Source organism: Chaetura pelagica, unplaced genomic scaffold, assembly GCF_000747805.2.
Source record: "Chaetura pelagica isolate M959 unplaced genomic scaffold, ChaPel_1.0 scaffold10, whole genome shotgun sequence".
NCBI classification, from domain to species: domain Eukaryota; kingdom Metazoa; phylum Chordata; class Aves; order Apodiformes; family Apodidae; genus Chaetura; species Chaetura pelagica.
The window spans coordinates 613,338-627,920 of record NW_009952263.1 but is presented as its reverse complement, the minus strand read 5'-3'; the positions used below and the strand labels follow the sequence as shown (position 1 = coordinate 627,920).

The 14,583-nt window shown below is 39.8% G+C and overlaps 1 protein-coding gene across 1 annotated transcript in view; it reads left to right on the top strand.

Moving 5' to 3' along the window:
• Nucleotides 1-14,583, top strand: part of NEK11 (NIMA-related kinase 11) — an 80,002-nt gene that overhangs the window by 56,145 nt on the left and 9,274 nt on the right. The window contains exons 13-14 of the mRNA XM_010007596.1: nucleotides 4,195-4,255; nucleotides 10,513-10,609. Of these exons, the coding sequence (XP_010005898.1) occupies nucleotides 4,195-4,255; nucleotides 10,513-10,609 (158 nt within the window). The remainder of the gene's footprint in view (nucleotides 1-4,194; nucleotides 4,256-10,512; nucleotides 10,610-14,583) is intronic.

Sequence of the window (14,583 nt, the reverse complement as noted above, 5' to 3'; positions counted from 1 at the left end):
GACATTTATTTTTTTTAATAATCCCATTTCAAATTTTTATTCAACTTTCATTGATGGTATCGTTAAGTGTCAATCTATAGTGTTCTTGAACAGGCAGACTGCTGCTTAGAATTTATGAAGGGCAGAAGATAAAAATAGATTATTCAATAATGCAGAATAAATTAGGTGTTGGCAGTCAGATCTGAGCAGCAACATCCCTCATTTTGCAGTGATTCAGACTTAGGTGATGACAAGAACTGGCACCATGAGCTGGAAGAGCTGTCCCAGTGGTCCCTCTGTATCAAGCCCTGAAGGCCTGTGGCTTTGCTCTACCAGCAGCCTGTGTGCACACAGAGCATTAACCCTCTGTGGACTGGCCTGCATAAACTGACTTGGAACTACCCCCTGTCAGAATTTGCCTTTTGGGACTTCCTTTATCAAAGAAAATAATTGTCTGCCTTTGTTTTTTTTCATGTGTTGACCTCAGCATCTTAGATTAAACAGAAATGTGTTTCTGGGTTTCTTTTTCTGGAGAAGTGAGCATAATTTTCAATTTTCCCTTTCTGAGATGAAAAAATTTGCAGTATGTCCAAGGTCAAAGCAGACTGAACTTAGCTGTGCAAATTTGGTGACCTATGTCTGAATTAACTGAGTGGGAAGTCTGTAGAGTAAGGGAAAGTAAACAAGCATTTTTAGGGAATAATGTTGTCTTGGTGTAAACATCAAAGTAAGTGAGGTGGAATATGCTGAGAGGTCTCTCTGGTGATTATTAAGGGATCTACAATTATTAGCATGCATGAGACATCTTCATTCTGAATGTCAACAGTTATGTGAGATTAATCCCACTCAAAGGTAGGTGAGATCATGCTCAGTATTAATAATAAGCTTCAAATCCTAACAGGATAGATTTTATCTTGCTAGTGTATAAGAAGGTGTTTGTTTCTGCAGCTATTTACTTCAAAACTCCTACTCGATTTCTATGATGGGATTCATTTCTTCAAAAATACCTTCATAAATTATGCTTTTGGAGGTGTGTGCTAATGAAGAAGCCGTTCCTCTGCAACTCAGGATGAGAATTTTTTAAGACATTTACTTTTCTAATCTGTTTGAATCTCTCAATTTTCCAATGCCAAGACTGCTTTACTAGTTACCTCTGTACAGACAGTGCAGAAATGCTGCAGCAGGCAGTGCTGCCTGGTGACTCCATTACTTCAAACAATGATTAAAAATTTTCTGATATTCATGCAGCAGCAGGGAGTCAGAAAAGTCATCTAATTGAACAACATATTCGGGTGCCTGATGTGGAAAGAGATCTGAGCTATTTATTCCAGCTGTATTAGGTTCCCACAAATGTCAAGACAGACTGAGAAGTGGGGGCCTTGCGTGGGATGCAACACCTCTTCAGTTAAGAAGGTAAAGTTAGGCACTGGAATGGTATCAGTTCAGAAGTTTAGGATGGGAGCTGAGGCAGCTATTTTTCCCTTGTTGATATCTTCCAATACAGCCTGTGTGTTTTTATCTACATTGTCCTTTTGCAGATGTGGAGTTACCACCAATTTCAGACCTTAAGGACACCTGGACCTTTCATCTTGGTTGTGTTATTGGAGTTCAGTGTCCTTTGTCCCTCTCTTTTGGACCTGAAATGCAGATTGCCAGATTTCAAGCAGCAGCTTGCCAATTACTTTTCCAGACCTTTACTTCTTCCACATGTTTTTCTTTTTTCCTAGGAACACTGGTTTCTAATTAGGGGGGAAACATGAAACAGAATGAGAAAATGTCTCTAAAAAAAATTTAAACATATGAGGTTTTGTCTTGAAAAGTTAGTGCACAGTGAAAACTTTCATTAGCTTTGATTTAGCTAAGAAGCTAATGGATGCTTTTTACTGCAGTTTATCAACTTGTTCCTTGTGTTTTCTTTTAGTGACACTAATAGGCAATTTGCCCTCTTCATTGTAAGAAGGTCTGCTAATGTGGTACTTTAGCTTCCTATTTTCAATTTCCAGGTTGCTTCTGAGACTGTCAAACCACATAATCAACTGGCATAAAGTATCATAGATCCAGTGGCTGTGGGTGGTTTATGTGCTGTTACCCAAAGAATGTCCCTCTGGATTCCTAAGCTGTGCCCTGGCACAGCCTGTTGTGGTTAGAAAGGGGTTGGTTTGCTCTGAATTTGAAATGTGCAGGCAGTAATTGCTCTGGCTGTCACACCTAAGAGTGCCCCTCTGCTGCATGTCTGCCAGAATCCCTTTCCAGTTCTGTAGGGCTTTGCTTTCTCTGCAGAAATGGAGAAACATTAAAGAGATAAATTAAACAGAGAAACATATTAAATAAAACAGCACAAATCCTCTTGGATTGCTAAATACAAGTGGAGGGATGGCATAGGTAGTCTCTACTTCAGTGTAAGCTGATTAACCATTTATTCAACTATTCACTACTATGTGAAAACCACATCCTCTTCCTCATTGAAATCTTGTTTCAAGATAGCCAAGTTAAGCCAGGTAGTGTCCTCGAAAACCAGTGGCAATGAACGTGGTAAAAGCATATCTTTTGCCTTACAGCAGAATGAGAAAACATTAGCTCTGTTGTGATATTTGGAGTAAATACGATGTTCTGTTGTGAGAAGTCAGAATTCTTTAGGTATTACAATCCTTATCCCATTAAAAATGAAAAAAAGGTTTTATTAAAACAACAGTTTTAATATTGTATGTGGATGTTTACCATGTTTTTGTCTATACGTTTGTGTTTAACTATTAGTAATAATGAAATACAAATAATTAAAAATTTATATTAGGAGAAAATTAATATAAAAACGTTAAATAACTTTTTTATCAAGTCTTTAAGGTTAATTTAATTTTATTTATATATTTACAAAACCAGAAAAATTTTATCCATAAGATTAAGTCTGCCTTAATTCAATTTACTATTTGGTTATCTGAGGTAACTCGGGTACTTTGGATGGGCTGCAAAATTGGAAACCCTGATGCTGACTTCATCCAGCCAGAATTCTACTGGCTGCTCCAAAGAGCAAAGAGGCTCCTTCAAACCAGCTAGCTTTTGGGTTCTTTGTTGAAATGACCAACTAAGAAGCTGGTTCCCATCTTGCAAACCTCAGACAAAATAGCAGAGCCTGTTTCAAATATATCATCCCAATCACTTGGGGTGATAAGAAGTTAGATCATGTTCAGCCATAACAGTTCTCACTTGCACCAAAGGGTCATTAACCAGCAGTTATTGCCAAAAATTATTGTTATCCTGTTAAGGCATACTGGCAGTTCTTCAGTTTGAGAAAATTAGAGTGACCATGTTGAGGAAGATGACAGAAAAGTATAAAGCAGATTATCCATTGTAGAAGCTCAAGTTGGCATGGTTTGGTTTTATTCCATTGCTTTAAATTTTCAACCATAGGCTGCTCAATGTTTTTGAAAATAGAGTTTTTTGGCAGATTTTTCAGCAAGGTCAAAATTCTGACTTTCAGTCTGACATAACCAAGAAATGCCATGTTGTCAAATCTGATATGGCAGCAGCTTAAGAAACTCAGAGTCCAAGTCTCTCATGGACTTCAAATTGTTATCTACTTCCTGGAACACAGTCACTGCTTAATGGCCAGGTCTTTAAATTTGATCTGTGTACACAAATATCATTTCATGTGAAAGATATCACACTAAAACTGTTGATCATCTGGCTGGTAACAGAATACTTGAAATAGGAAAATGCTAAAATTTCTTCTCAATTTTTTTCAATTAGTCATTCTTTCTAGACATGCAAGTAGATGCAATGAAATGAAACGTAAGTATTAATTTTCAGTGGGAAGCTATCATAAGAATAAGAAATTTTGACATAGTTAGAGCAGTACATACTTACCTTTTTCAATGTAATATTATTTTAGATATTCCAAGATTAACTGACGTTAAAAAGCTGGTTTGTTTTCAGAGATAGCACACCCCCCTCCACAGTAAACATACTTTTAGAACCCATGCACAGTTATTTTTCGCACTTGTGTTCTGCAAGGAATCTGATGTAAATCATTGTTTGTACATAGCATTATGCCCAAGCTTGGTGTTTTAGGAGAAGAAAACAGAAAAAGTTCAGAGCAATGTTGACTCTTTGTAGTTTAGTGTTAATGCTCATTGGTGTGGGATCACACCTCTGGTACATAATGTTTATGTTTAAATTTGTGCTCACACTAATGCTATTGCTTATCCCATTTATCCACAGGACAGTGATATTGAGGCAATGGTCAAGCATTTGGAGAGTGTGCTGAATAACAGCTCATTGGGTAAGATGACATCTCTTCTTTAAATGTAATAGCAGAAGCTATTAGCAGTCTGTATTCATCACAGTCCAATTTTTTTTTCCCTTTTGCAACAAAAGAACTCAGAAAATGTGATTTTCTTGAAAGTGGCTTCCTTGATCTACTGCAGAGAAGTACAAATATGCCAAAAGAAAAGGCACACAGCGTTAAGTGGTTTTGTTGAAAATAATAGAGCCATGAAGCATGATGGTCAGAAGTGTGGAATGTTACAACAAAGCCTTTTAAAAACCTGGCTTCTGCTTTGTTTTCTCCAGAGGAAAATATTTAAGGATATGTAGGTTGTTTTATAGTTTCCAATACTGATAACTATAAGAGAAAATTAATTTAAAGCTCAAAAAAGATAATTAATGATGGTCCAGGTTTAGATAATGTTTATTTTATTTTACAGTATCTCATTACAGGCACAGAAAAATCACAGAGTATTTAAGTTTGCAATTTAATCCTAAAATCTCCTGCAAATTCTGTCTATAAATGTAGAGTTTGAAGGCTAGTTTCTCACGTTCTATTTAAAAGCTAAACCCCCCCACACACCTTATAAGAAAGAAGGCTCTTTAATGAGGTTGACATAGTTACTGTCCTTGAAGACCACTGGATTGGATTATGCCAGCAGCCTTCATGTGAGTTGTATGAAAGCCCAGATGAATTCCCAAAGGCTTCCATGAGACCTGCATTCTTGTTTAGCTGCCTCATTTACACTCATTCATTTGGGGCAAACCTGACTGAGTATTATCTTGTGGCTCTAACATGAGACTGTAGGGGAAGCCTGGGAAATCTTCCCTGTAGAGGTTCCTCCAGTGCTGAGCTCTCTCTCACCCCTACCCCTGAGCATAGACTGATGGGAATAGAAAGCCAGACAAGAAAAAGGATGAAAGGGAGTAATCAAAGCTGTGACTGTCTTAGTCTTGTGGCCGCTGAATCATGTCTGGTCACCTTCTGGGTCCCGCATCAGGGAGCTCCTTAGGACTGAAGAAAGGCACATTCATGTCCAGTTTGTTTTCCACTAGTGGAGATCCCATGGTCTTCAAATTCTGCGCTCATGTATGCATTTGCAGCATCATTGTTTGCAGGGGGTTACCAGAAGTGAAAATACAGGCAAAAATTGAAGTACTATGCTTCAATATTTTGTTGTTTTAATGAAAGAGATGTATTGCCTTGAGGGCTTCTGAGAATAACCCAGAGTATTAGCCAAGGACAAACAGTGGTATTTCAAAAGAATCTTAGTATGAAAGAGACTCTTGTCTTCCTCTGTTTTCTTTCAGTATTAAAAGCAAGACATTGCTTTTTACAATTATAATATTAAAGAATTAAATTTTGCTTTAATAATTAAAAACATATCTGACCAGTTTGTGCTGAAACTTCAAGCCTTTCTTCAAGCTGAGTTAGTAATTAGTTTTGTATGATCTGTTCCAGACAAATATATGTGATGATAATAACAGAGAGATCTGCTAGGGTCCCTTCTATTTTTCTATGCTCAGTGTCACTGAGGAAGTTGAAACATTTGCTTTTTTAAGCTCTTCCAATGTCAAGCTACAAAGCTGATGTTGGGGCAATTGGTATTTGTTTGCTAACATTCGTTTATATCTTTTTTTTTTCTTCACTGTGTTGAAAATTCAAGTTACATAAAAATTTTCTGGTGCATTTTACATAGGTTAGATACTTGTTTATTTTGTTCATTCTAAAGATAGTTTGGTGCACTTTCAGCTCTACATTTCTTAATACGATCACTAGAACATTGGTTATAGCCATGCAGTGCCCCACCTCTTGTCATCCCATGACTGTATAGTATAGACCTCAGTGTTGAAGGGTAAAAGGACTTTTGAAGTAATTGAGTTTTCTCCTCAGGAGTTCCCACTGAGTCACTGTGAATACCAGTGCCTTAGTGTGGACCAGGGTTCCTCTTGGGTTGGCTATACAGTTCCATGTGTAGCACATTTGAAATAAGACAGTCCGTGCTGATAAAGTTTGAAAAATTGGGAAGATCCCAGAAGAGAACTGCAAAATGAAAAGAAGCTTGAAAACCTGGTTTTACAGTTTCCTGAATCTATGTGACTTAAAAGAGGAAAAGGTTAGAGATTCTCAGATTCTAAGGAACTTTTTAATCTTGTAGGAAAAGGCATTGTAGGATCTCATATGTAGCAGTAAAAGCTGAAGAAAGAAATAAAAAATCCAAACAGAAGTCTATGATTTAGAGGAGTTAATAGCTTCACAACACATATTGGCTCACCAAGAGAGGCAGTAGATGTCTGTCACAAATTATTTAGTTTTTAGAAGAAATGTTGGTAGGAATGCCTTTGAGCCATAATGTATGAAAAGTCTCACCAGATAATAATTGCCAGTTTTAAATGTAAGTGCCTGGAAATAAATTTTCCCTACAGAACTTTTCAATTTCCCTTTGGAAGAGTAAGAAGGATGCAGGGAGAACCTCAGACTCATGCTCCATGACCTAAGAGGATTTTTTGCCCTTTTGTGTACATTTAGAATGCCACAATACTTGCTTTTGACAAGTTGGTGCTCTTGTTTCATTTGATTTTGTTTAATGAATCAAGAATTATATATTCCATAAAAATTCCAAATAATTATCTGGCCACTTTTTCAAGAAGCATAGTTCCTTGTTCTGTGTTGATGTGCAGGTAGGCAAACTGCTCAGTGCTTGATTAATATATTATTAATCAAGCTACTGCTTCTAAGAAAATACCTCTGATACGGAAGTTGGTGTGGGTTATGAATTGCCCCAGGGAATATTTTTGAGGCTTGTTGTAGCAACAATGTGAAAAGCTCTTATGAGTTTTCACTAATAACTCATTTTTTAATGACTAACTGCAAATTCGCAGTATCTGACAATCTGTGTTCCTTGCAGCTCCCTCACAGTACCCAGAAAATCATATTAAATGTAGAGGAAGACAGATAGTAGTAGTTTGCATGTAGAGAATAAGTTGTACTTGGCCCGTTGCCAATGTGGAGAGTAGACAAAGTACAAATTATTTAGCCTGGAATCCCAGAAAAAAACAAGAAGGATGTCTTTAATAATTAAATGTTGGAGGACAAGGAGATACTGTAGCAATAAACAGATGGAACCCACTAAGCAGGAAGAGTATGCTGAGCTCTTAACATGGTGATATATCCTGTAATAATAGTAGTACCAGAATTTAGCTGGGGCCTGTGGTTAATTGTATTTTTTCTTACGGGAATGCGAAGATTGCATTTTCCTTAGGCCATTGGTGCTCAGGGCATCAATTTTCTGTTGCTTTCAAAGACCCTGTCGTGTTTTGGGCCTCACTGGACAGCAAAGAACCAGGAACAGCAAAGAACCAGCCCAGTGGCCACTCACTGTGGGATGGGGAGGACAAAGGCTACTAGAACTACTAGAAGCTTGTGATGAAGACAGAGAGCAAGGAAGGTTCTTTACCGATTAAGGTCATGGGCAAAACACACAGCTTGGAGAAAAAATAATAAGTAAATTTCATACTAATTAGGAGAGAGACAACACCAAGAGCAGTGCTTACCTATGTTACCCCCACCCCTCCCTTCTTCCTGGGCCCCAATTGCTATGTTCCTAATTTCTCTCCCTCCTTCCCCCCAGCGGCACAGGGGGAGAGGGGTTGGGGTTTAGAGTCAGTTCACAGGCTGGTGATTCCTGCCTTTTCCTCCTCCAGAAGAAGGATTCCTTACAGTCCTCCCCTGTTTCCCCATGGGGTCCTTCCCATGGAAGAGAGTCCTCCACAAACCTCTCAAAAATGGATCCTTCCCATCAGGTGCAGTCCCTCAGGAGCAAGCTGCTCCAGCATGGGCTTCCCACAGAGTCATAGGCTGCTTTGGGAACAGTCACTTCCCCTGGCACAGGGTCCTCCATGGCTGCAGATCCAAGTCCACAGACTGCAGGTCCACATTCACTCCTCCTGGCACACTCAGGGGATGCTCTGCCATCTTTCTCCTCCATGAGGTGGACAGCCTGCCATCTCGCCATGGGCTGCAGGGGAACTTCTACTCAGGCACCTCCTTCCCCTTCTTGTTCACCAACCTCATGATCTCTGTTCTGGCACTGCTTTCACCTCTCCTGCTCAGCTCTTCCTCTTTGCTCTCTCTGCTTTCAGGTCTTATATGAGTTCTTCCATATATTAATTGCAGGGGTGCATCTATTGTCTCTCTAATGGCTCAGCCTTGGCCACCTGAGCTGGAGGAGCTTTTAGTACCTTCTTACAGGAGCCACCCCTGGGGCCCCTGCCCTGCTACTGAAACCAGGCCAGAACCAAACCAGTACAGATCCCAAACCCCACCTCTGGGCATTGATTCTATGCCAGCTCAGAGGAGCATGCCACCCAGTCAGCCACAAGCATTTCTTTGTGCAGCCTTGGGGTTTCCTCAGGGCCACTCTGCATTTTCCAACGCTGCTGAAGTAATGGAATGCTTACAGACCTTGTGCAAAAATGTATGGATATCCATGGGTACTGTTACAGTAACTGATCAGGAAATGTTTTTTGCATCAATGGGTGAATTTATTAATTGCTAGTAAGAACTGAGCTTGTAATTTTTCACTTTTTGAAACTATGATAACTATACCTCAGTTGTAATACTTAGGCACCAGAAAACTGTTAGCCATTAGATGTAAAAAGAAGTTAGGAAGATATTTTTAAAAGTCAAATAATTTGTCCATAGCCAGACAGCAGAGTCAGGAATCCGTTTCTTCTGAGGTCTCTCTCCATGCCTGCTTCCTGTCTCCTGAATCCAGCAGAGCTCTGAGTCCAGCAAACACCATGAGCAATTCAGTAGGATCCCTCACAATAGAAAGTTTTAATCTCAATTTTGATGATCTAGAATCATGTAAGACATAGGAGCTTAACTCCTGGGAAAGCCATGGTTACCCATTCCAGGGAATCATTCAGGACTCTCTGGGGTGTCTGTACTGCTCATAGCAGGAAGGGAGCTGCAAGCTCCCTCTGACTGCATGAGATCCAATGTTAATGCAATCCAAACTAAATCCCAGCAGAGTCCAAACTAAAAATCCCTGCTAGGAAGATGTGGTAATGTATTTGTGTGACTTTTGGCTTGTTCATATCCTATGCAGAGCCCTCCCACCTTCCTTCAGAACTTGCATGCTGTGTGCCACAGCCCATGCATTTAGGAAGGATATATTTCCATGATATTCCACAATATTCTCCTCTTTTGGGAGGTGAAATCCTAATGCCAAAAATTTTGCAAGAAGAAACTAAAATAGCTGCTTTGTTTCGCTTAGCAAATTGAGAGCTGAAGTAGGATCTCTTTTTCCAATTGCAAAGACAGGAAAGGAGCACACAAGGAAGGGAAGAACACATCAAGCTGAAAAAAGTGCTGGCACAGGAGAAGAGTGAGCAGGAACTGGTCAGTAAAGAAGTTTTGTAAGGAGAACAGAGGAAAGATTTTAGCCACCAGGTCACAGAATGGTTCTGGAATCATCTGAAGGGAGCAGTAGGGGCGATAAATAAATAAATACATTCCTTAGGCTAAGCAGGGACTTGTGTGATGGAATGGCAACATGAAATTGCAGGGTATTTGAATTGGCAACCCTGACAGTCCTCTGTGGTTCAGCACTTCTGTATTCCTGTGGATGAATACTGCAGCAGTCTGTGAGCTCTAGGTCCTTAGGTACTTCTCTCACACACACACACATATATATTTATATTTACACTCACAGATAGGTTTGTATATATATTTAAATATACAAGTATGATTTATATATATATATATTTATATATATGCGTGCATACAAAGAGTGCCCTCGTGAAGGGGAAGTTGATAGCATAAGTTAAATACTTTCATTTTACAGTCATAATCAAACCAAAGCAGATACTTGCCTGTTAGGAAGATGGTTCTTGCTCTTATAAAGCAATTCAAGAATAAAGAAGGAAAATTTATATTGTCTAAGCAAACTTCATTGTGTTCCATATTCGTCTGTCCCAGCACTTCCTCAAAGTGACTGTTCTTTCTGTGGTAATATAACTGTCTGTACACTACACAGGAGCAAAGCTGTTGTTACAGTCCTGGTGCCTTTAAGCTAAAAATCTACTTGTCCCTCAGAAAGGAGTTGCTCTTAATGTGGATTTAATAATCTAATTCATTTTTAATTAATGTGGCACTGTCTTGTGAGAAACAGGAATAGTCTTCCTCCTTCTGACCGTCCTTGACTCTGCAATAGAGCTCAGGGGATGAAGGTGAATAAGGTTATGTGTCTGTGCATTGATTTGTAGGCTCGGGGACTGTCACCAGCGTGTCTCCAGGAGAGCCCCAGGGATTCAGAGCTCTCAACTGCACTATGGCTGAGACCAAACTGAAACGCATGAGGGAGTAAGTAGCATATTTCTGTGTTACCAATATTCAGACAAAGGGGATGGATTTGAAAAACTGCAGAACACAGGAAAGAAAAACGTGTGGTTTCCCCACCCAAAAAAATATCCTCAAGAAAAGGAAGTGGCTGGTAAATTATTCTGTACAGACTGGATTATTGCTTTGCTTCACAGAGGGTGAAGGTTGACTGTCACTTAAGATTGTTTTCTCACAATCTGCACAATCACTGTCATCCTTCCAGGATCTAGTTTGCCTTCTCTGCTCTTGGTGTCGTTCTGAACTTTGCTTTCTTTATTAGCTCAGCACATGCCCATACACCATCATGCATACATCACCATAGATACCATGCTCCCACCATGTTTGCTCCTTCAGCCACACTTCGTTCTTGCCTGGAATGAAAGTCTAATGGATTTGTTTCCCATGATGATGTAATGATTTAAACCAAACATGATTGCTGTTGGCTGAGATTTTCTAATGAGACAGAGGAATTTACATGTGCAGCTCCCTTTGAAACTCATGGTCTAATTGCTTTCAGCATCATGGAAACCCCAGCTTTATTAATGAAGATGTCAGTATCTTAATAAAACAAAGATCTGTGGTTCCTTTCTAGAATCTATTGTTTAATGAATCTTGAAGTTTTATCTTGGATCAGTAAATTCTGGCCTTCTGAGCTTCAGTGCACCCTCATTTAGGTTCTGATCTTATAACCATAATGCTCTCTGTTGTTTCTCAACTCAGATTTTCTTTGCAGTGGTGCAACATCTGACTCATCTCAGATTGTAAACTCTTCAAAAAGGGAAGTTTTCTCTTGTGTGAGTGGACAGTGCCAACAATATAGTGGATGTTATTGGTATAAAAATAAGCTGAAACAGTTAATTCTAGTAGTTATTTAAGAGAATCCCTAAAGAAAATGAATTTAGCCACAACAGCCTTGATGCCAGTCACTGTTTAAGAGAAATTAAGGTGTCAAATGCACTGTGAATTCAAGGGAAATACCAATTAGATTTACTCCAGATACAAGTTGTTCAGCTTTATGGTATATCAAGATGCAGCAGCTCCTTGGGTTTCACTTCATGGCTTAGCCTCTGTTGTGCAACCAGTCAGCAGGTCTCACAGCCTGCCACTTGGGTTACTTTTCATGCCCTTTCCATGGGAAGTACTTCTAAAAAGAAAAAAACACTCATGTTATGCCAGTGAGTTGCAAGGTGAGGTTCTGTAGTCAAAATGCCCACAAATTTTACAGCCTTCACCTTGTGTTTTCGTGGTTACAGGATAAACCCTAACTATCTGAACTTCATGGTCATTGCCTTTGGGGCTGAGGTGCAGTTAAATCACTTCTTTCACATTCTGTTTTTTCCAGTGCTGTTTCATGGTTTTCAGTTTGTTGGTTCTGATAAGATAAGGTGGTTAAATGCTGAAAAATTTGGAAGTGCTGTTATATGATCCTTTGGAAACATCACTTTTCAGAATAGGTTGTAAGCAAGCCATGTGCTCTCTACAACCTTAAAGGAGGTTATAAAGAGGTGGGGATCGGTCTGTTCAATGAAGTTATGAATGATAGGACAAGAGATAATGGCCTCCAGCTGATTACCAGGGGATGTTTAGATTGGGTTTTAGGAAGAATTTCTTCACTGAAAGAGTTATTAGGCATTGGAACAGGCTGCCCAGGTCAGTGGTGGAGTCACCATCCCTGGAGGTATTTAAGAGTCGTATAGACATAGTACTTAGGGATATAGTTTAGTTAAGGACTGGTCAGTTAGGTTAGTGATTGGTCCCGATGATCTTGAAGGTCTTTTCCAACCAAGGAAATTCTGTGATAAGCCTGATTAACTGCAGTAATTCACATTTAATGCATTAGAGTTCCCGGTCTTTCCTAGTAAGTTCATTCCTGAATGAGAACAGTCAGCTGGGTCTGTAGGCCAAAAGACCCACCCAGCCAGCATCCTGAGAACCTCCAGCAGATCATACCCAAGAATGATTTTCACTTAACATTTCATTAAGAGAACAAATTAAGGACGGAGGGGTATGTGTTAGGTTTGTTTGGGGACTTTTGGTAAATAAAGGTAAGGATCTCCTTTTGTGCACTTTATAGCTACTTTAAAGAGGTGTATAAAAATACTTAATCAGCTTATTGCCCTTTCCTCTGAACATACTGTGACTCTATCATTTCCTGAATATGTAAAGGTGAGTGAGTATGTTAATTGCTTGGAAGTTAGGGTGTGAAGAAGCAAGTGGGTGAGCACAGTTCCCAGAACACACATACAGAAGGAGATCTCTGCAAAGACTTGCATATGGCCAGTCTGCACACAGGGCACAGTGGAGGAGTTTTGAGGGGCAAGAAGGAAGTACACCTTGATGCAGAATGACGCATGAAGCCTCAGCTGCTCTGCTCATCCCCCAGCAAACTTCATGGGGTGTGTTGTACTTTGTCCACACAGCAGCACTGGTTAGGCAAGGCTAATATAATTTAAACTTGTGCTGTTTAGTACTCAGGAAACCACAGAGAATGCGGGGGGTTTGCCTTAAAGAAACAAGAGTAGCTGGAGTTCTTATGAGGAAACAGAAAAGAACAGTGGAGACAACGTGGAAATGCAGTGAAATCTGTCTAGGTGGCAAGTCACTATAGAAACAGAAGTATGAAGGTTGTCATTTTCAGATGCTAACAGCAGTAGATTGTGATGACGGAGACTGTCTTTCATGTCACAAATTGCTCAAAGTAAGCACTGTGCCTACACATTACAAGTAATATTAATGAAAGAAACTCACTAGTTCTGAAAAAAATGGCAGATTCATGTAAAATAATAGAGTCTAACAGCAAAAAGGCCTTTTAGCCATTTTTAATTGACATGTGAATGGTAGGGGCTTGCAAACAACTGTGGCAGGACAGCCACTCGACAAGCTGTGATGTGCTTGTTGCTTGAGTCATCACAGTGTGCTGCACAGAGTGCATTCTTTATCACATGAGAAACTTGCTGTTTATCAGAATGCCAATTTAAGTAGCTTCTACTGTGTACTTGTGCAGGGCTTTATATCTGTATTGATGAGGGAGGAAGGTTGTGCTGAAGGTCCTTACAGGAATGTAGAAGCAAGTTTCAGATGTCCTTGAATATGACAGGCAGGGGTCCATTGTCTTCTCCTATTTTGAGTAAAAAAAAGGCTCAGGTCTTAGCCTATTGACAGCCTGATAGTGCTGGTGTTTCAGTCACCAGCTTCCTTCACTACAGTCAGTCCCTGAATATTTTCCCTGGCATCTTCCTTCCAATTCCCATTGCAATCTATTCCAGCATTTTGAATTGCTGTCCTCTCAGTAAAAGCAATGATAAAATCACCTACTCCAGTGACAAAAGTTTCTACTTTGTTGTACTTGGTATCAGTATCCATTATAAAGTTTATAGCAGCAGAGATGTAACTTTACCTTTCAGGTTGAGTTAATTTTCTCTGCAAAAGCTTCTGCTTCAGTGCTAAGCATTTCAATATTGGGATTTTCTGCAGTGTTGATAAGAAATCTCTGTTTCTTGAACTTGCTCCCTCAAAGGCTATCTGAGCCTTTGAGGGAGCATTATGCTCCCTGCCAGCCTTACATACTAACAATGGGAAGTCAAGCAAATATATAAATCAGAGTTCTGTGACTCATATCCCTCATACTGGGATTTTAGGTTGAGGAATCATGTTAGATGCAGCAAACAGGAGGAACCACCTCATTCTCATGGTGGTTCCCATCAGTGGTACTGGATAGCCTGGTCCTTGGCTCAGTCTGAGAAGCTCCACAATCACATGCTATCCAGAGCCAAATTATCTTCACCAAAGAGATCCATGGGGAAAAACTGTCATTTACATCAATGCTCCCATATAGAGACTTTCCAACTATGCATGTCAGAAAAGAACCAGGCTGTTCAGAAACAAATCCTCAAGCCAAAGCTTCCCTCCCCCCCCCCCCCCCCCCCAGACTTAAACTAAGTACAACCCCTTCACTT